At 36.0% G+C, this 23,250-nt stretch overlaps 1 protein-coding gene across 1 annotated transcript; it reads right to left on the bottom strand.

Annotated features, from left to right (window-relative positions):
* Nucleotides 1-8,046: 8,046 nt before the first annotated feature.
* Nucleotides 8,047-17,628, bottom strand: LOC149815741 (uncharacterized). The gene is made up of 8 exons (XM_089990623.1): nt 17,336-17,628; nt 17,040-17,109; nt 14,918-14,973; nt 9,815-9,890; nt 9,678-9,714; nt 8,723-8,837; nt 8,211-8,492; nt 8,047-8,111 (listed from the first exon to the last, which is right to left on the bottom strand). The coding sequence occupies exons 1-7, from the start codon at nt 17,626-17,628 to the stop codon at nt 8,264-8,266; spliced, it is 876 nt and encodes a 291-aa protein (XP_089846749.1). The 3' UTR covers nt 8,047-8,111; nt 8,211-8,263.
* Between the last annotated feature and the right edge of the window lie 5,622 nt (nt 17,629-23,250).

The raw sequence follows: 23,250 nt of genomic DNA, 5'->3' as shown, positions 1-23,250 counted from the left end.
ACTAGGACTCTTGTTAGGTTCGTTGTGAGCCGTAGATCTTGTAGGAGATTAGATTAAAAAAAATATAATTTTGAGAATTAATCAGTCTTTATTTTAGGTTTTCCAACTTTGATAAGGTTTAATTTAGTTTAAAATTAATCAGACTATATTTTGGATCCAAACCCGATTAGGTTGGATAGATATCATGACATTTGGATCAATTTAGGGATGGGTTTGATTGGATATAACTTAGGATATTTTGGATTCAATCTCATTGGATTGGACCCATGGGGTGGGACGCTTCAAACAACGTCATTATTATTTTGACAAGAATTTTGGTCAATCATTAGTACACCTATTAAATAAAAATCAACCTTTATGTTTCTTATTTTAAGGGCATCAAAATCGACTATTTATACATCCAAATTGGTGTTGATTTGAGCATTTTATCATCAATTGAAGTTCATGACTAATTGTAGGTAAAAAATCAATGTTCTTCAGTGTCGACTAAATTTTCTTGTCAGTCTGTATGCGAATGATTAAATCTAAGACCACTACGATGATCCATATTTTGAGGGCTATCAAATTAACTATTTAAATGTCAAATTTTGTTTAGTCTTTCAGAAGGTTTTCATGTCACTGGAGCCCAAGCCATGGTAAGAAGACCCCACTTTTCTTCTCTAGCTTAATCAATTTCAAAATTTAATAAGTTAAGACCCATAATTTATTTACTTATTTTATTAATAAAAATTTTAATAGATACTAATCTCTTATATTAGAGAAGGGATTCTTGCCCAGGCTCATCTATAAATAGAAGTCCTCATGATAGTGATGTGTATATCTTTCTCTCTTCTTCCTCACATCTCCTTCTTCCTCCAAGCCATTAAGGTAGTTCAAACCTCCATTAAAGACCTACAACCACCTTGGTGAATGTCTAATTCAGCCCATAATGAGGTGCAAGTGGAAGAAAAAGTGATGGTATCATTGCGGAAAGCACTTTTCGGTAGGGAATCTCTACTTTCATGGTGTTCGGTTTTGGGATGCATTAGCATACCCTCTTTTTGATGAAGGGCTTGGATCTTCATGTAATATATTCCTAGAACATTCATGGCTATTAGATCTACATGAAAAATATTTTTGAAAACCCAAAACGGTGTTGTGGAAGATCGATTTTGAGAAAATGATTTGGAAATTACTAGTTTCAAAACCCTAAAAAGCAAAAATCATGTGAATAGATATATTTGTATTTTATTTGATTGTTCAACATAAATAATGAATATAGAAACATATTTTTGAGTATTTTTTCATAGATCTTGATGCTATAAATATGTCTCTTGCATAGATTTTGGTTAAAAACACGCAAAAAAAATTTGAAGAAGATTTTTGTCAAAAACGTTTTAGGATTTTGATGTTTTATGATAAAGAAAGTCAATCTCATCATATATGGTAGATTAGTACATGTATAGCATGATTAAACAACATGTTTTTACATAAATAATCCATGATTCCATATTATTTTTATGTCTCTTGTGATTCTTGCATAGATGAAATCGTATTTGAGATATTCCATAAAGGTTTTGTAATTTTTAGATTATGTTTAATAATATTTTAACAAGATTAGCCTAAATATGATCAAAGATGTGTTGTATGATATTGTAAATGTGTTTAGAGCATTAAAAAATAGTAATTGTATGAGTTTCATCATATATTTTGTTCTTGCTTAATAGATCTTGCATGAATTTGTATCTTGGTTATTCTGTCCTTATTTTTTGTTCAGACCAGTCTAGAAAAAAGATATTTCTATAACAACGAGGTCAATAAATAAAAATAAAAATATTAGAGTTTTCTACACATTTAGGGCTTGAATTTAGAATCTTGTTTCGTCCTGTTTGGTTTTGTTTTGAGGCTGAAACGTCCATTGCAACATAGCACATATTTTATACCCTATCAGCAGAATTGTTTTGACCAAAGATTTTGAAATCTCTAAAACCCTAATCAAAACTGATCAAAATAAATTATAAAAATTCTAGATGAAAGGTAACATGTATAACAAGATTCTGTAAAAAAAAATTATCAAAATCTTTTTTTGTAAATCTTGAGAAATTCCTCAAACCGGATTAAATTTCTACAGTTAACATGATCCGTCTGATATTTTTTCTGAACAAGGTTTAGTCCCAATTTTTTTTTATTTGATTTCAACAAATTTTGCAATTCTGTTTCTTGGACTGTGTTTCTAAGATAATGGGGCAATCTCAATAAAATTGTGAGAGTAAAATTTGGAATCTGTGATTTTTGGTGGGTTTTTCAAAATGTGGTGAACAAGGATTTGAACTGTATAGTATGACATGCGTTGATGTCGAGTTGTATTTTATTTTGTGCAGCATGTTTATTTATGCTTAAATGGGATATTGGACGGATATTCATGTTAATTTAATGTATTTTATTATTTATTATATTGGGAATCCCTAAATAATAATAGTTAGCCTACCTTGACTGTGTAAATGCATAATTATTGTATTATTATATTGATTTTATGGTAGAGACCAATCAAAAACATGCATAGAGTGCCATGAATGTTGTTGAATTTGACCCCTTAATGTGGTTGCATGTTTGCATTGTCACTATTAACAAGTGAGTTAATTAAAAAATCAAAATAAAATTAATTTTCTTGGGGTTTATTGATAGAGTAAGCATGGTACTAACGATTTTGTGAGATATTTGGTTTAGTACGAAAGGTTTCTTTTTGTTTTCCATCCACAGAACCAATAACCGGAAGAACTATCATGATTTGTCCGTGGTGTTGTAGGTAAGACTCATGAGAAAATTCTGATATATCGGGATTGCATAAAATTGTAACTCTTTCTATAAAATTATATTCTCCCTCTAGAGTATGCAAAATTGAGGTGTCACATAGGTTAATACAATATAATTGTTTGAAAATATAAACCTAGGTCATACCTCCATCTGAAAGAGTCTGTGTTATACCCACAGACAGATATTGGCAAGTGAAACAAGATTTTGAATTACATATAGATAGAAGATGACATATATCATTTAAGCAAGAAAACAATAAGTAAAGATAAGAAGTTATTAATGCATTAAAGACTCTTAACACTAGAATGGTAAGTTCATGCATATTGTATATGTTCATGCATTTTGTAAATGTTTGTGCATGTGCATAATTTATTGTATTGATGCAAATCTCAACATGCATGAATGAATGTACTTTAAATTGACCTGTTACTTTGTTGTTCACATGATTCTATGTTAGTAGCTGCTAAGATATGTGTTACATGATTGATATATAAGGGTGTGCTTGAATGTATTATGATATTGTGCATTTATTGCAAGTATGTTATTTTCTACCAAACTTTCACGAGTTTGACCTGTTTTATGGGGTTTCAGGTAGATTATGATATACAACTGTGGAGCAGATGCGGAATGCTTAGGCAGCTCGAGAGCCACTCTTTTCCTTTCTCAGTGATAGTTTTAGAAAAATCATTATTGTTATCAAAATACTTTGATATATATATTTTAAATTATTGAAACTAAATTAAATCTTAATGTTCATATTTTAATTCAGTTATGATGATTGATTGTACTGTAACTCACCCAAAATGTTTAACCTAAAGAAAAATGTTGTTTTTGCTGTTTAAAAAAATAAAGTTTGCTTTGAAATTTTAGAGTTAAAAATTTTTAGGCGTTACATCATCTGTATTGGTAAATTATGCATAGATGAAATGTTCATGCATAAGTAATATTGATTGTTAAAATACTTATACATTGATTACTGAAAAGCATGTTATATGTCTGCCTATTTCTATGCATCTATGCTTAGTTTTTATATTCTTGTTGGGGGGGTTGTTCTAACTCTCCTACTAAAAATATTTTAGATAATGAATAGCTGAGCTGGAGCATTGCGGGAAGCTGAGGAGGCATCAAGGGACCAACCACCTTCTTTTCCTGGCACTGAATTATGGACTCATATCATTAAATGTTTTGGGAAAACAATATTGTTATTTCAAAATTTGTAATTATCATGTCTTATAGAATGGAATCATTTTGGGAAAATATTATCCACCTTAAATTCAGTATTATTATGATTGATCAATCTGTAACCCGCCTAAGATTTTGAATCAAAAGTTAAAAAGGTTTTCGCTGATAATTTATAAAAAAAAGTTTAATTTTTACATGTTTTCTGGGTTAAAATCTTGGGGTGTTATATACACACAATGGAGAAAAGTATCTGGATAAGCATCAGACCTTGTTTTCCATTGCAACCTCCTCCTCAAAGAATGCACTACTTTCAATCTCTTGGGCGAAGGAACCTCTTGTGCATTTTGTAGCCCAACCTCGCTCTCCACTTCCTGTTGACCCTTCACAACTGCCTCAAGTTTTGGGTCATCACTATCCTCAACTTCTTGCTGACCCTCTACAACCTCCTCAAGTTTCGGGCCCTCACTCCACTTCATTTCCTGCTGACCCTCCACAACTGCCTCAAGTTTCAGGCTCTCATTCTCCTCCACTTTCGGGCCCTTGCTCTCCTCTACTCTCCTACCACCCTTGCATCCTCCTCTTGCTTATCATCATCTTCTATCTTACCGTTGCCACTATAGGTTGTTGCGTCTCCTACTTAATGTAGGTGAGGATTAAGGTTAGCAACAACTTTAGGATAGGGATGGCAGTGAACTGGGGAAAAACGGGGCCCCGCCTCGCCCCGTTTGGATCAGGGATAAAGGGCATGAAACAGGGATGGAGGCGGGGATGAAGGTTAAAATCCATTCCTGTGCGAGGATGGAGGCGGGGATGGACTTACGCTTTCCCCCACCCCGCCCCATCCCCGTCCCAATCCCTGCCCCACCCCATCCCCAATCCTTCTAAAGGATGACAATAGACCGAGGGAAAACGGGGCCCCGGCCTGCCTCGCCCCCGTTTGGACCGAGGATGGAGGCAAGGGTGGAGGTTAAAATTCATCCCCGTGCGGGGATGGAGGTTTGAGTTTTGAGTCGGGGCGGGGGTGGAGACCTTGTCCCCCTCCCCAACCCTGATCCATTGCCATCCCTACTTTAGGATGAACCAATGACCAAACTTTTTTACAGATTGGACCCTATCTTTATCCTTTGATGCTTTCGGGATGGGAGATAATATTTTGACCGCAATCTCGTTAGCCTTTTTTGCAACTGCTAATTGCTATTTTTTTAGAAGTGCTAGCAACTGCTGGGTTGAGCAAAGATTTCTATGCTTCAGCTTGGTGTGGTTGCATTTTTTATGCAATATATCTGACACCCAGATATAAGGCCACAAAGCAACTCTCTCTCTACCCAGACGACAAACTTATCATATGTTTCTTAATAGAAACTATGACCTACTGCGAACAAATCATCACATACTTCAGCCTATGTGTTTAAAGTACTTTTACTTTTTTGGGGATGCTTATTGTAGGTTGTGTTTTTTTTCTTTTCTTGGGTGCCATATTGCAATACTCAAAAGAAGAAATTTCTACAGTAACAAAAATAAAGAATAGTCAGATTACTTTGCATAGGCAGAATAAGAGTATTCACAGGCAGTAATGTGATGACTTTAGTGATTCATTTCCATCACCAAGCATCCATACATATTAGATCAAACAACAAACAATTATAAGCCTAAACAACAAGCTTAAGTAGTAAAAAGGAATGCATTTAGACCAAAAATAGATCTCCAACAAAAAAATGATTCATTGAAAAATGACCTTACTGAAAAATCTAGAATGATTGGCTGAAACAGTCGCCAATGTGTGAGTCACCGAAAAGAGTTGTCGGTAATAGCCGCCGAAAATAGTTGCTAAAAAATTTGTTGAAGAGGAAGAGCTTTGGGAACCACTGGTTGAGGACCACAAGAAACCCTAGGTTAGGCGAAAATAGCGTTTGAGGACCACCGGTTGGGGACTACACGAAACCCTAGGTTATGCAAAAATAGGGTTTGGGGACCATCGGTTTGCACAAAAACAGGGTTAAGAAACGAAGTGACTTCATTAAATGCTTGCAAAATTCTAACGATGAAAAGAAATTTTGCATCAACTCAAGCGAAACTTTGCAATTTTCGCAAACATTCAGCGACTTTCGCAAACCTTCCAAGAATTTCGCAAGGTAAAACGGAATCTCGCATCTCTTAAAGTTGACATTGTGTGAAATTTTGTGAATTCCGTAACTTTTCATGATTTTTACATCAAAAGTTGAGTTTTACAACTATCACATGTGAAAATCTTGACAAATTTTGCATGTAAAGGGAGCAGCGAATGTCGCAGGTGTAGTGTATGAAATTCATGATTTTTACATAAATATCATATGAAATTCATTTTTAGTGATATTTAATGGGATCAGGAGAGCGTCAAGACGTAATGCACGAAACTCAAAAGATCTGCATGTACTAAGGGTAAAACTATCTTTAAAAAGTAGGGAACCTGCGACAATTGCTCATTTGCTGAATTTTAAATAACTTCATAAAAGAAAAAGAAGAAGAAACAATTGGATCTAGAGCATATTTTTTGCTAAGCAAACCACGAAAACTTGTTACAGGAGTTGACTGAGAGTGTAAGTAAAATCCACCCCCGTAGATTTATAAAATTTGAATGCACAACTGAACTTTATTAAAAAGATTACTTATCTTAGAAAGAGAAAAACTCGCGACATGATTGTGATTTTTGTTCCTTAACCTATGTCAAGAAGAGCAGTTATAGCTTCTTCTTTTTTTTAATTTGAGGAATATAAAAAGCTAAATCATCCTATATATTGCAATAGCACTATACACCTAAAAACATTCTAAGTACTTGACAAACCATAAAAAAAATGCAGAAACAGATTGTCATTTTTGGATTTCTCAAAAGCAAATCTGTTTGACAAGACCAGCCTCATTTCAGCTTTAATAGGTGTTATGGAGACTGGGTAATGCTTATACTTGAACCAGAGACATGAAAGTCTCTTAGTCAGCCAGCATGGTGAATCACAGAATAAAAAGACTTATTGAAGTGGGTTCAAGTGTAGCCTTCAAGCTAAAAATATACAGCCTTTCTGAACTCTTTAGACGACCAATTAAGCCTAGTCAAACGAGGTATTGGAGATACCTACATGTGTATTAGAGCAGATCAGGTCATATTGAATATAGCCTATTCAGAGTTTGTAATCAATCTCTAAAACGCATCACTTGAGTGAGATGTGCATGGGCCTTACTCTCACAGTTCCAAAGTGAGATGTGTGGTGAAGATTGAATATAACCACTGGTCCATTATATACAATATGACGTGATCTGCTGTCCCTGCATATTCATTGGAATGGTATTTGAGAAAAAGCCTATCCTGTTCATAGTCAGATGTATTTCCTGTACAGCCACACTTGAAGGCGATGGTGCAGGCGTTGACAGAACTAAAATGGTATTATAGGTAGGCACTGAAGAAATAGAATAACACAGACTACAATTCTACAATAACTCGCGTGCTGCACAATTCAAACACAGACTAAAAGGCTGTTCCTGGATTCAACAATGGGGCTTGAGGTAGGGTCACCCAATTTACAAATCAAGCACCAACAAGAGAAAGAACTATTAAATTTTCTTGTCACCAACCAAGTCCCTCCCACAATCCACCTTTGTAGAGAAATGATCGTTAACTTGGACAACCTAAGGTTTTCCCTGATAATGCGCTCGTCAAAAACAAGTTCAAAATATCTCAACCTTTCAGAACAGGTCAAGTCAAATAGCAAACGTAATCAAGCAAAAGTGGAAGTTTTTATAGCACTTTCATGTGCATGTATCCAATATCAATCAGTAAAGAAAAGATCATTAGACCCTCTGAGGCACATTAACGGACATGTTCACCAGGCCTAACATGTATTAATGATCCAAATTGCACGGTTGGGAAAGAATGAGCAGGAAATAACACATGCTCAGGCAAACATATGGCTACCAATGCACATAAACAAAGATGCACACGTTCACATGTCACTTTGAGAAGATCTCATTTTCCTGATTCTGCTTGGTGTACACAATTTTAATTTGAAAAGGAGCAGATGAAGATATAAAACACGTCTTTTTGGTTGTGCAGATGGGAATTGTACTCAAAGGCCACTTGCTTTCAGACTTGAGAGCTAGTTTCTACTCTGTCCAAAATAATTACATCATAATGAGTAGGAGAGATGACAAACAGATTATTGCATGTATTGCCACTGGACTGTGCACGTAAACAATGTATAAATTACCTCTATTGGAGCTTCTCATTCTCGGAAGGATAACAAAGTTTTTCAAAATGACTCTAGAGTTCATCATGTGACTGCTCTAATGGAAGTTCCTCCCCTCTTGGCTGTGGACTCAAACCATCATTTGTTCTCGGTGGTGCAATCTCTAAATTTGTTGATTCATGACCTGAACCCTTCATCATAGCGGATGAAAGTTTCCTCTGTAACTTCAACAGTCCAATGCGCTTCGTGAAAATGTAGAACACAACAGAGGCGAAGAATAGAAAACCAACAACCAATATTATCCTGTTCAGAAAAGCTTATCAAGTGAGCACCTCTAGAACTGTTACAGGAGGTGTTTAAAGACCTGATACATGAGAAAAAGGCCAGATTGAATCTTAGACAATTCAGTCCGAGTCTCACATTTATGAACGGTGTCCCATCATAAACATAGATGCAATAACCTGAAGTCCTGGTTCAGACATGTGATTTTTAAACTTTACAGCATGAAGCTCATTGAAACTGTTTCAGCTTACCTGTCAATGATATCTTGACGGTACATCATGGAAAGGAGGTTTCGAGTTCGCATCAGCAAGGATCGATGACCCTTATACTCAGTTTCTGCCTTCCTCAATACACTGGTTGAATTTTCTAGAGGAGAAAAAAAAACTGATAAAATAAACACCATATTACCCTTTCACTATTTCTAGAAATTGTTTACATATGCATCTATGTACTTGTGAATGCACCTATGTATGTACTATTGTCTCCCTGAATGTTGTTATCCAGCAAATTTACAGATGTAAATCATACATTTTGTGTCTTACAATATACTTAAATATGCTTTCATCATAGACAAAAAATGTTAGCAGAAAGCTTTTCTCCCTTTTACAAAAGAATGGACAAAAGGCTTTTGATATAGAAACATTTAGTTTTCATTCTCTTTCTGTCTTTTGGTGCCTTTTAGCAGGTGCATGTCTGTGCATTTGCAAATGCCTGTTCATGGTTGCTGTATGTGCATGTGCACACAGGCATGCATGTGGTTGGAGGGAGGGGAGGGGGTGTTTGTGGTATTGAAAGGGGACAACTTTCTTAGAAACACTGCATGACATGGTAATCTCAATGTTACACGGTTTTACAAAGGTTTCCAACAGTAACATCATCTTTTGCCTTCCATTTTCTTAAAATTTTGATAACAAAGCTGGAGATTAAGGTCATATGAATAAGTAAAGAAGATATCCCAGCCAGGTGTCTTATCTTTCCAATATATCTCATCTTGCTAAATTGATGTTAGAAACAGATCACTTGCTGTTGCACTAACTAGATATACCAACCTGACAGGTCAATAAAAATATAACAAAACTTTTTCAGAAGGCCCAGATCAAGTGAAAAAATATTTACAATTGATAGTGTGATGGAATGAGATTTTTCAGGTTTTAACACAGACCAAAATGAGAGAAAGTTACATTTTCAGCAATAAATATAACCTACCAGATGTCATTAGTGTGTTTGCATTTCTCTCCACCTCCTGTTAACAATAAAAAAGTTGACTTGTGATAGGAACACCACAGAGACCACAAAGACAAAATTATGAAGCCACAAAGTACATCAATGATAAACTAAATGACCTGAACCATCAGTTGCCGGGTGCGGCGAAGACTTTCAGTTATGCTTTCTGCAGCAGCGGTCATTCCAGCCTTTGTCCTGGCAAATAACATAAATTACCAGGGCCTTCATAAACAAAAACCAAAAAACTCACATATCCATGATATTTAATCATGTTCCACCACAGCAGACAGTAAAACATGAAATGTATAAACAATATGAACCCATCAATTTGTCCATATGATCCTATGCACCAGGTATGTAGGAGGTCAATCTAACAATAAGTTTCAGGCCATGGCTAGAAAACAGTCATTTCTTCTAAGCCTGGCAAGATAATTTCCCTTCTTCCAACATGTTTGTCTTTCTATGGTCAAAAGCTGGCATATGGTACCCCTAAACACAAATAGATGGGTGCCGGTTGCTGACGATGGAAGCTCAGGATGGAGCCGTAAAATGCGGAAGTCTCGCATATGGTTCCCTGAGAAGGGAGTTCAAGTGGAGCCTTCAGAACATCAACCTTGCAGGGCCTCCTACTCCTTTCCATTTTACTTAAACGTCCAGAAGCTGGGTATTCAATAGAGGTATTAAACTTAATTTTGAGCAAAAAAATAGTCTTCTTTACTAAACTTGCCTGGTCAAAACTGATGAGCCAGCACTATCATTGCTGATGATGTCTACTCATGGATTTTTAACCAAGCCGATGATGAAGAAACACTTGGAGAGCATCTTTAGTACGTGATATACTCAATTATGCATGCATAAGCACATATACATATGCATAATACACACACAAGCACATTGCACTTGGGTCCTTGGATTCCTAGCTATCCATATGCCACAATTATGTGAACTGCAACCCATGATTGATGAACTTGATAACCATTCTTTACAGAGTTAAAAGCATAGTCACAAATATCAGTCTCAGCTATATCTCGGCAAGGCGTTTTTTCACTATAATATAGGTTCAATAGATAAAATCTAAGGGAAAAACTCGGTGCTTAAAATATTTTAAAAATATAAAAATAATAGAAATGAGCTATGTCACACATATACTCCATTTTCACTCCTGTTCAGTATCCCCTTCTGTACAAGTCATATTGGAAACTTCCTAAAAATGGATGTATCCCCTATCCGCAGCCGTATCCATGTGACATAGGAAATGAATAAGAAAAATGACATGTTTAGATAATAAAATACACATATAGTTAAAGAAATAAGAAAAATGTAGTTAAGATATAGCAATGTTGTAAAAAGCGTTGAGGCGTAGCGAGGCGCTCCACCAAAAACCGAAGTGAGGCGTAAAGCGTAAGCCTCAGTATTCTTTTTTAAACTTAAAAAATATTTAAAAAATACATCTAAAAATACAAATAAATAGAAGAGATGCTTTATTGATGAAGCAACAACCAATAAGTTTCCAGATTATTTCCAAACTGACTTGTGTTCTATCAGACATTAAAATTCAAAGACATAACATAAGCATCATAAGTTGGACTGCAATTTCTAGAAGCCAAGACAGAAAAAAGCTTCAAAGATATAATATAAGAATCACAAGCTGGGTAAAAATTGTTTTCCTCAGAAGAAAATCAGTAATTATAGCATACAGAAAATAATCTTAACTTAATACATGTTCACTAACTTAATACATGTTTAAAGAATAGCATACAGAAAAAATCCATATTCACTAAGTTACAGGATTGAAAATCTTAACCTAATACATGTCTATGGTCCCAGTTTATGAAAATCTTAAAAACACTAAACCAAATCCAGTTTATTGATGGCCCTATTGACAATACAATTCAGTTTCTGTGTTATAATATCACAAACAGGCACAATTTAAAGGCACCATCAGATCCAGATTTAAATTGAAAAAAGGTGAAAAGTGAAAAAAGTCAATAGAACATTCGTGAATAGGAGCAGGACACACAATCTTTACAAAAATCAACACATACACAGTCAATTACATGTACATACATAATCACATGCACAGTCAATTAATTGCAAAGAGGAAAAAAAAGAACAGAAGAAGAAGAAGAAGAAGAAGAAAAGAAAAAGAGGAGGGAAGAAAAAGAAGAAAAAGAGGAAGAAAGGAGGAAAGAAGAAGAAGAAGCGAAAGCAGAGGAAGGGAAGAAAAAAAGAAGGGAAGAAGAAGAAGAAAAAGAGAAAGGAAGAAGAACAGAGGAAGAGGAAGAGGAAGAGGAAGAAGAAGAAGAAAAAGAAAAAAAAAGGGAGGAGGAAAGAAGAAGTGGCATCAGAGAAAGGGAAGAAAAAAAAAGAGGAGGGAAGAAAAAAGGACAAAGGAAGAAGCGGAAGCAGAGGACGGGAAGAAAAGGGAGGGAAGAAGAAGAAGAGGAAGGAAAGAAAATGTTAGAAAGTATGCAGAAATGAATTACAAGAATGCATAATGCATTCATAAGGTCCAACATTGGACAAACACAACCCCATAATGGGGAATAACACAATGGTCCACTAAGGGACACCACAAGAAGCCTACGAAGATGCATAAGTTACATAAACTTTATTGCATGAGGGCCTAAAAGGCCATACCTTACATGGGGGAATACCCCTCTATTTATACACAAAGGAGTGAGAGAAAGAGTGAAAAAAGAGTGTGAGAGAGAGAACATTGGGAGGCCCAAAAGGGGACTCGTTGGGCCCCCAACGGTCACATTTGTGACCGTTGGGGGTCCAACGACTCCTTTGGTTGGGACCCCCAATGCAATGCATTAAATGCATTTTACAATAAATGAAAAATAAAAAGGAAAAAGAAAATGTAAAATAAAATACATGTAAAAGATGTAAAAAAAGACTAAAATGCCCCTAATGGGCAGAATTACAAAAATACCCTTTATCGGGTATGATGAGAAAAATACATATATATGTATATATATACATATATATGTATATATGATTACATATATTTTAACAGAAAAAAGAAGAGAAGAGAAGAGAAGAAGAAGAGACGAAGAAGAAGAGGGAGAGAAAGTACATACCCGGTGGTGGCTGCCTCTGGTGGTAGCTTCCGCCAGTGGTGAGGAAGGTGGGGGTTGGGGAGAAAAAGGGAGGATAAACGAAAGGGGGAGGGGTGCCCTAACATCGGGCTTCCCTCCCCCATTTTCTTTTTATTTTTTTTTTTTATTGAGCCTCACCTTGAGGTGTGCCTCGCTATGAGGCGTGTGCCTCAAGGCGTACGAGGGGCATGCCTCATACATATTTGCGCCTTAGCCTTGCACTTCAAGGCAAAAAAACCCTTGCCTTGAAGCAAGGCATGCTTTTTGCGCTTTGAAGAGCGTTTTTCACAACACTGAGATATAGAAAAGAAGTAAAAAGGTAACTCATAATATCGTGATATTATCGCGATATATATAAATTTCTGAGATTTTCAAAATATTGTGATATTTTACCTTTAATATTGTTTTATGAATTTACAGCTACATTATCACTAGGGGTGTCAATGGGTTGAGTTTGGTTTGGACACAGGTGGAACCAGACTTGGACTTGATTTTCGAGTATGGTATCCGGTCCAGACTCGAGTATAATCGGGTCCACTATAAGAGAAATCATAACCGAACTTGATAAGAACTACATGAACCAAACCCGATAAACTAATATTTTTTATCATTTTTATATTGAAAAATTGCGGATCTTAATCGAAACTCGGGTAGGGCCCGAGTCTGGTATAAAATTTCACAAACTATACTCGGACCCATGTATTAATCGGACCTTCGGGTCTGGACCCAGGTCTTAATCGGGTTTTCTTATTTATCACGATACCCGGACCCTATAGGGTTTGGTCCAGCTCAGGTCCGAGTAAACCCTTCGTTGACAACCTTAATTATCACCATATTTTCAAAATATTGCGTATATTTGTGACTATGGTTAAAAGGGATGCATTTTAAGTTGTGTCGATGCACCAAGAGAACTGCAGTACAAGAAACTCTAAGGCCCAGTTTGGATGACAGAGGGTAAAACCTAGGTTTTAGAAACACAAGTTTACCTTATCACTAGGCTTTTGGCAAAGCCAGTTTGCCAAATAGCCAGTTTTCTCTCTGTTTAGATTTGCCAAAAAGTCAAAAAGGTAAAAAAGAAAAGAGGGATTGGCAATTTATAATTAATAAACTACTTTATTTTAGTAGTTGTAGATTTTTTTAAAATATTTTTTCAGTTTAAACCTTACAAATAGGGAGGCTTATGCCTCATTTATATTTTTGGAAAAACCTTATTAAGACTCATGCCTTTGAAAACATTGATAACAATACATATACAGCAAATTAGTAGAAGAGAGTCACTATGTGAAAAGTTGCATTTTCACAAAGGAGCTGAGGCTTCTTTAGGATGTTGAAGGTTTCAATATTTCATGCTTCTTTTATTAGATCCACTGCTACTAAGATTAAAAAAAAAATCTGATTTACTAGGGAATTACCAAACATAAGTTGCCACTTTTTCTTAAAAGATGACATGCAGGGTCAATTATTTCCTCAAAGAATTACAAGTTTATAACCTTTTCGGAGATAACCAGCAGTCACACTATAATCTACACTTATCAAAAAAGAAATAATTGTCTCATAATTTTAAAGTTCAAAATTACAACTCTAAATGAGTAGCAGGACATTTTACATCAACATTATAGATACATATTTTCTTTTAATACAAACTTAAGGCTACCAATTTGATGAGGACCTCTATTAGACCCCTGACTTTTCAATTTACAAAAATGAAGAGATGTCATCTTTTGGGGAAAATTATTATGGTGTTTGTCTTAAAGTTTTGTACAGTGTGGTAGTTGAAGTGAACCCTTTTATTCAATACAGTTTCAAAATTCACTACCAGGGGTGAAATCCTTTCTAAACCAGTGAAAACAATACTTGGAGCATTACAGCTATCAGGACAGTTAGAATCACTTTTTCAGTAATGAGAATCCTCAAAAAGGGAAAAAAATACATCAAAAGTTCTCAGCAAGAACAAACGAGTAGATTAACTGGTAGCAAAAAGCAACAGAAAGCATTTCATGTGATGGAGTCTATATTACTTAGTAGAAAGTATTTCACATGATGCACAAGGCATGATAATCAATATCAATGCGTTACTAAAGAAAATTTCTCATTGAAAAGACTACGCATGATGCGTACTGCAAATTGCGTCTGTGAATGGTAGATTCCTCTCCACCTCCCAATAAAAGTTCTCTCTGTAGCCAAAAGATGACCCTTCAGCAGAATGAAAATAGAATAAAACTGTAAAAAGCACCGCAAGACTAGAAGTTACTAAGTTATCAAGTTCCAAGTATAACCATGCATTTTCTGTTGTTTTTTAAAGACTAGGAATCAAGCATGAATTCAAATTGCAACGAAATGATATTTTCCATCACTGATACAATACTTGTAACTAAGGATTATGGTGTGCTTGTTGTTGGCAAAAAAAAAAAACATCCTACTTAATGAGGCTTCCTAGAAAATCTAGGAAATAAGAAATTTAAGGTACTGAGAGCCCCACTATTTCCCAAGAAATCCATCTATTGCTTTTGTAGGTGGTAATGCTGTGTACTGCTGAAAAGCCTATATCCGTTCAGCTTTTGAGAAATTAATGGAACTCTGACAACATTCCCAATATTTTCAATTTCCATCCAAACAATTAAAATGTTTTCATTCAAAAGAATTCCCACATCGGGTATCCAAATGCATCCTAAATTACACATTAAACATATTAGAAGAAAAATAGGTTAGAAAATGATGCCAACCAAGAAAACATTTAGTATTTCCTTCGAAAAACAAAAAGAAAACCTACTAGTTATGAGCTTGAAACTTTAAGGCCCTGTCTGGATGAGCCTGAAAGCCAGGTTAAAAACATGATTTTCAACATTAACCAGGTTTTGAACAAAAAACTGGGATGGGGGCATGGTTTGGATGACGTGCAAAACCTCACCAAAACCTGGTTCTACAAATCTGCTGAAAGTGGATTTTTTCACTAAGGCCCTGTTTGGATGACAGGGCAAAACCTGGTTATGAGAAATCCAGTTTTTGCCCCAGAACCTGGTCAGGTTAACCTGTTTGGGTGACCAAAACCTGAAATTCAGTTTTTTTGGTCCTTAAAAATGTAAAAAACAAAAAATCAAAAAAATAATACTGGCCAGCCACCGGCTGGGAAATGACCGGGATGGTGCCTCCCATGCTAGGAGGCACCGTCCCGGCCGGTGGCTGGCCAGAAAATGGTCAGAATGTTAAAAATAAAAATAAAAAAAATAAAAAATAAAAGTCCAGCAATTTTCCAGCATTCCATCGGCCTGGAAATGGCCGGATGGTGTCCCCTTCAATGAGTGACACCATCCAGCCATTTTCCAGCCGCGGGATGTCTTAAAACGAAAAAAAGGAAAAAAAACTCACTGGCCATTTTCCGGCTGGTGGCTAGCCATAAAATGGCCGGACAGCCATGGATTTAGAAAAAGAAAAAGAAAAATTTCTAGCCGTTTTCCAGCCACCTGATGGCCGAAAAATGGCCGGGACGGTACCGTCCAACTAGTTTCCGACCACCGCATGGCCAGACCATGGTTGCTTGTGTCAAAGAGCAAGGGGAGGGTGGTGGGTGACGGTGGAGAGAGGACAGCCACCCCCCCTCCCCCCACCCCTGATAAACTCAGTTGGGTAAATGAAAAAATGGGGGTGGGGGTTTTTGCACAAGCTGAGTTTTCTTTGAAAACCTAGCTTGTTTTTGTGGCATCCTAACTGTCCAGACTCCAAACTGTTTGAAAACCTGGTTAACGCTCGTCATTCAAACGGTACCCAAGTTGATCCCTCCTCTCCCCACCCCCACTCCCTTCGACCACCACTGGACCCTTTCACCACTGAAGAAGTCCAGACACAGCCTGACACAGGCCGAAAATGGCTGAACTGGTATCATCCATACTAGACAAAAAACGGCCACAATTCTTTATCTTATTTCTTATTTTTCTGGTACATCCGACCATTTTCTAGCCAGTGGTAGCCAGAAATTTATCTATTTGTTTTATTTGTTTTTTCCATCCATTTTTTAATCAATGGGTGGCTCAAAAATGGCACCTTTTTTTTTTTAGTTTTTGGCTACCAAAAACTTTGTTTCTAGGATTTTGGTCATCTAAACAAGGACAAATCCATGGTTAATAAAAACCCAGGTTTTGCCCTAGCCATTCAAATGGGCCCTGATTTTTAGCATGAATGTTTCAATCAGTAGGAAGAAGAAGAAATGACAGAAATGAGAAGGAAAGAGAGTTGTTCTTCTCACCTCTTCTTGAGCAGCTTTTCGCAAGTTGGCCTTAGCTTCCAAATTTGCATTCCTTAAGCTCAAATGCAAACTGAAAACAATATAAATATAAGATGTATTTATCTTCTAAATAAACATATGTGTGTGTGCGCGAACACAAGCATGTGCATGTGTGTGCATGTATTGTGCGTGCATGTGTGCATACACATGCGCACATGTGAAGAGCACCATAACAAGTAAAATAAGACAATCACTAAGAGTTTATGCATTTTCTAGGTAATTCTTTTAAAGAAAAGAATAAAATGATAAGAAGAGACCTATTGTACTGATCCTTCCAAGTCTTTAACATGATTTTTGCTGAATGTGTTTGTTCTTCAGTTGGAAGTTGCTCAGCAAGAAGATCAAGCCTAAACTGCATAGATCTTAGGAGTGCCAACCCATCTTGAACTGCAGCATTCAAGCGTGGAAGAGTATTCACATTCTCTATTCCTGGTTTTCCATATTCCTCTATTTCTCTCACATGTTTAAGAGCCTCATTCAATGTGTCATTCCACTCTTTCGTTAACTTTTCAACTGCCTCAGTGACCTCGACCACCTTTTCATCCACCATATTTAGTGGCAATCTATTGCAACCAAGCCATCGATTTTAGTGACCATGATACTAAAATCAACAAACTAAAGTATTAAAAATCAAATATACTGGAGCAACAAAAGCATGAGAACAATGCAGTGATCACAAAATAGAAGTAAAACAAATTATGGCTGCTGAACAGGGATGCTGAACAAAGCATAGTTGCCAGAACGAGAAGCAGTCAATCCATATTTTTGGAGGATTCGGGAAGCGGGAAGTGAATAGGAAGCAGTAAGGGGAATCGTTCAGGAAGCGGTATAAGAAATTATGAGAAATAATGATAAAATGATTGATGTAAGAAGACAACTTTTAAAGAATGAAGTTCTTTGAAGAAAAAAGAAGCATGTCAAAATGAATAATTAAGAAATGGCGTCCACAATTGACAATTATATCATCTTATTAGAAATACTACCTAATATCATTTAATAGGATAAGTAAATAACACATACAATCAATAAAAATGCAAAACCTTTAAAAACTACAAGTTCATAAGTTTATTTTGGAGTTTGGATACAAAACATTGATATAATACAAAAATTGTGCAACAACTGATGTGTAATTCATCACACATTATAATTCTAAGAAACTTCAACTAAGCCTAACAATATAATCAACTGTTATATGATAGATTTAAACAAAATCTACAAGAGTGGACAGCCTAACAATATAATCAACTGTTATATGATAGATTTAAACAAAATCCACAAGAGTGGACAATGATATATACACATATATATATTTATATTTATATATATATATATATGTGTGTGTGTGTATGTGTGTGCATGAGTGTCTTAACAAAACAAACATCCAACAACATATAGCTAATTATGTATTGCTAATGATCTCATATTAATATAGGTATGAATATAGTAATTGTAATATAATAAAGCTGCATATAAGAGAGTTGTGCAAAAAGTAATACAAATTAGGCTGATAAGCTATATAATTTCAGCAATTTGAAGTTTTGTACAAATGTAGCTATATTATGAAACAACGAACAAACAGCTGCAATTAAGAGAGAGAACAACAGTCCAACATGCATATAGAAAAACATATCAAACTAGATATGAAAAGGATTTTTTTTGCACTCAAAACAATAAGATTAAGTCAAAAGTCATGTGCATTTATATTCTATATACTATGTAAATTTGTGCATTTATTTGAGACGAACAATAGAAAAAGAGGGGCCTATGGCTGAACTAGACAAAATCACAATACAAATAGTCCGAAACTAGAATTCCTATATACGAGGAATTGCATTCCTCAAATTGGGAATTATAATTCCAATGAAAAAAACTCAGCCATGAAAATCATGATTCCCATGGGTGGGAATCGGGATTCCCATGCATAGGAAGCATGATTCCGCACCGCTTCCGGTTCCCACTTCCTGGGAATGGCGATTTTCACCTTATAGTATTGCTTCCGGTAACTATGGAACAAAGCAGCTAAAAAATTTCAAGATTGGTAATGGCAGGACGTTTTTGGGATATATCGGGATCCGAGTTAGTCCTTGTCAGATATTATGTTGCCAAACTAACAGAGATTCATTCCAAATAGGGGAGCTATGAATGATTAGTGTGGATCCTCCGGGCAAGTCGGTAGCTATGTCACACGGACTCTTCTAAAAGGGCACCACACCCGCGTCGCACCCGCACCCAGGCGGGTGTGACACTTGGACACAGCTTCCTTTATGTTAGGTGAAGTCAACCACACTGAGGTCCATTTTTATCCCAAAGTAGATTCCGTTAACCCTAATCAAGTCCATTTTTAAGATAGTTCAACACTACCCACCTAGATTTCTTATTAATGTATCCCCATCACAACCCAACATATTTTTTCCAATAGTACCTGGAACACCCCAAAATGCTAGTTGTCTACAGGAATTTGGGAGTTCATCTTTTGTGGTAGAAATCTGGTTTTTCAATCTCTGAACTTTATTTTGGAAGGAATGCATGAAAATGCACACATTATTCAATAAAATTGCTTGAGAAATATGAGACGAGTCTTATATCAATGAATTATCAACCAGAAATAGCATCTAATCGTTCGATGAGCATCAACGATGATCGAAACCCTAAAAATCCAAAACAGCAAGTATTTTTCTTCAATAAGAACATTGTAGACTAGATTAGATGGATATAAATGCAGCAAAACCCTAGGAACGCAAACAGATGGTAAGACAATCAAAACTTTGAGAACCAATAGCAGAACAGATGAAATTAAACTGAAACCCCAAAAACATTCTTAACGGAACAGAATTAAAGGTCATGATTTCTCTGAAACTGTCAAGATGCAGAAAAAGGATGGGAAAGATGGGGAGCATACCAGGGATGGAACGATAGGAATACAACCGAAATCCGAGAGGGAAGCGCAATGTCGATGACGATTGGAGCCCGAGTGCTGGAGCAGAAGAGCGTCGATGGCGATCGAACTCAAAAACAGTCGTAGATCACGATGCCATCCGAGGCTGAGAATCTCACCTGAGAAGATCCACTGAGTGAGGTAAAGAGGACGCCGAGCAGTTGACCCAAGCCAGAAAATTGGCCCTTTCTTATTCAAAAGACTTGACCCATGAAAGAAGGATTCATCCTTGATTCCCCATAAGAAGGGGGTTGGCTCTCTACCTGCTCAAAGCAAGGTGGTTACATTTTCAATTATTTGAGCACTGAAAGTGGCAATCTGGTGGATTCAGAGAATTAGGAAATGAAATTGATTATCCAAACTCCTAGAAATGGCACAATCTGGAAGATTTGAAGCAAGAGACCATGCCTTCGTTAATAAGCGACAATTACATGTATTCTGAATGCTCTTTAGCGGAAAAAGCTATGACTGATAAATATTCAGTTGAACGTTGAATCTTTTATATATATATATATATATATATATATATATATATATATATATATCATAGTCACAAATACTGGTATCGGTTATATCTTTGCGAGACTATTTCTCACGATATTACAGGTTTAGTGACAAATCTTGAAAAAATCTTGGGGCTAAAAAAAAATAAAAATAACAAAAATAAGTAAGAAAATATCATGTTTAGATAATAAAATACATATATAATAAAAGAAATAAAGAAAAAACACATTTAACATATAGAAAATAAATAAACACAATATCAATAATTGATAATATGGCAACATTATCACTAGAATATCCAGATATTCTCATGATAATATCCCAATATTCTCGTGATAATATCACAATATTATCAAATTTTGGTGATATTTTCAAAATATCATGATATTTTACCTATAATATTGTGACATTTTTAAAATATCGCTGATATTTGTGACTATGATACATATAGATACGTGTGTGTATTGTAAGTTTCTGTTCACTCATGGGAGTAGCTAACCGGCCGGGAGGGTAAGCATATGAATAGTCATCACACAAACATGGGCTTAGGTTCTCAATTGGGGAACTGGAGCACCTTATAACATATCTTCATAGACCAAGAACTGCAAGAATCATGTAGAGGAGGAATTGAGGAAAAATTGAACATAGAATCTGTAACTTGAAACAAAGGTAGAATTCATGAAATTCAAAAGATAAGTCTGGGAAAGCTTTTATATATATGATAGTTTTGTAATGTCAAAATCTTGACAACGAGATTAGAAACATTTTGGATGTACAAATATACAAAAATATAAATGTGAGTACTACATTTTTAAAATGCTAATTGAAATCTCCACTTTAATTTCTTATGTTTTGTCATCCTCTATCTTTTGTGATTTATGGTGTGTTCATATCAAACAATTTCAAAGGAAAACTTGAAATTGAGGTAAGAAAATAGACTTATATACACGTACACACACACACGTGTGTGCCCATAGAACAGGCCTCGGGCTGATCAACAAGACCAGCCCCATGTCGCATCAATGAGCTGACTAGCCTGGTCAAATATAGACCCAGGATGGTCAGCCTGATCTGGCCTGTGACCTGGCGTTTCTAAAAGGTGGGCAGATAGTGCTGCAGGTACATACATAAGCCATTAGCTGTCATTTATCATGTTAAGTAGCCATTCTGCTAAGGATGCCTGATGATATATTTCTTGTTTTTTTAACTCAAGAGCTGCTTAAAAAAAAATCTTATTTTTCTTCTACTTATGTTGTATTGTTCTTTCTACATATTGTGGCTTAGTTTCTTATGAATGAAATGCTGAAAGCCAATTGTTTGCCATTTGTAGCTAGCACGTTTGACAGGCTTCTTGGCAGCCAGGATTTTGTTTTGCTAGATGAATTTGATGACAATTCTATCTTAATGATTCTAGCTGCTGTGCAACATGATAGTTTGTAGCCTTCGACTGTCTTTCAGTGTATTGGATTGATAAATAGTCAAACACAACCATCACTGGTTCACCTACATGTCTCCTAGGGGTGGCAAAACCTGACACGACCCGCCAACCCGACTCTTAGGCGGGTTCGGGTTTGGCTTAAACTAACCCGTTTAATAAACGGGTCGACCCGCCTAACCCATTTATTAAACGGGTCAGGTTCGTGTTAGGGGTATGCCAACCCGGCTGACCTGTTTAATAAACGGGTTAGGCAGGCGGGTCAACATGTTTACCCGAACCCGACCCACCATCCTGACCCGTCAACCCGTTTACCCGACCCAACCCGTTTATTAAACGGGTTAACCGGGTCGTGTCGGGTTACCCATTTAATAAATGGGCCGGGTTCGTGTTTGCCACAGCCGACCCGTTTAATAAACGGGTCGGGTTCGTGTTGAGGTATGCTGACCCGCCGACCCGACCCGATTGACACCCCTAATGTCTCCACCATAACTACCAGTGGTTCAGATTTGAATCCCATATAAGACATTGATGAACCACAAACTGTTGTATCATTCTTGGATGGTAATCAAGGACCACCTTTGCCATCTCACCAATGCTGATCATATGCTTTCAACATGCGCTATACCTTGTCAGCCAAATGACACGTATGAATGCATGTTTTTTTTTTCTGTGGAGATTTCCCGTTCATAGAAAAGAAAAAAAAGTAAGATTCAGGGAGGGTTTGGCATCATATGCAGAAATGTAGTTTTGTATAAATTGAAAATCATAAGATTGATTTCATTGCTTTCAATCATAGTCACAGATATCGACGATATTTTCAAAATATCATAATATTATCGCTGTAAATCCAGCAAACGATAATATAGGTAAAATTTCATGATATTTTGATAATATCGCGATATTATCATAATAATATCAATTAGTTTTACTGTTTTTATTTATTTTTTGTATTTTAAATATGTTTTCTTCTTTCTTTTATATTTTTTAATTCTTTTATTATTTATGTATTTTTTATCTAAACATTTCTTACTTATTTTTGTTATTTTTATACTTTTTTAAGCCCAGAGATTTTCCCGAGATTTATCACCAAACCTATAATATCGCGAGAAATAGCCTCACTGAGATATAGTCGATACCGATATTTGTGAGTATGCTTTTCAATTGGTAGATCCTTTTCTTTGCATTGAGTTGGTAGATCCTTTGGCCTTGTGTTATTCTGAGAGTGGCTCATTAGCTTCTATATTTTTGTCTACTACTGTAATATGATGTCAGTTCTCCCTTTGCAAGATTCTTGT

The sequence above is a fragment of the Nuphar pumila genome, chromosome 15 (assembly GCF_984573655.1).
Source record: "Nuphar pumila chromosome 15, dmNupPumi1.hap1.1, whole genome shotgun sequence".
Classification (NCBI taxonomy): domain Eukaryota; kingdom Viridiplantae; phylum Streptophyta; class Magnoliopsida; order Nymphaeales; family Nymphaeaceae; genus Nuphar; species Nuphar pumila.
Note: the sequence above shows the minus strand (reverse complement) of the source record. Positions and strands in the feature narration are given on the sequence as shown.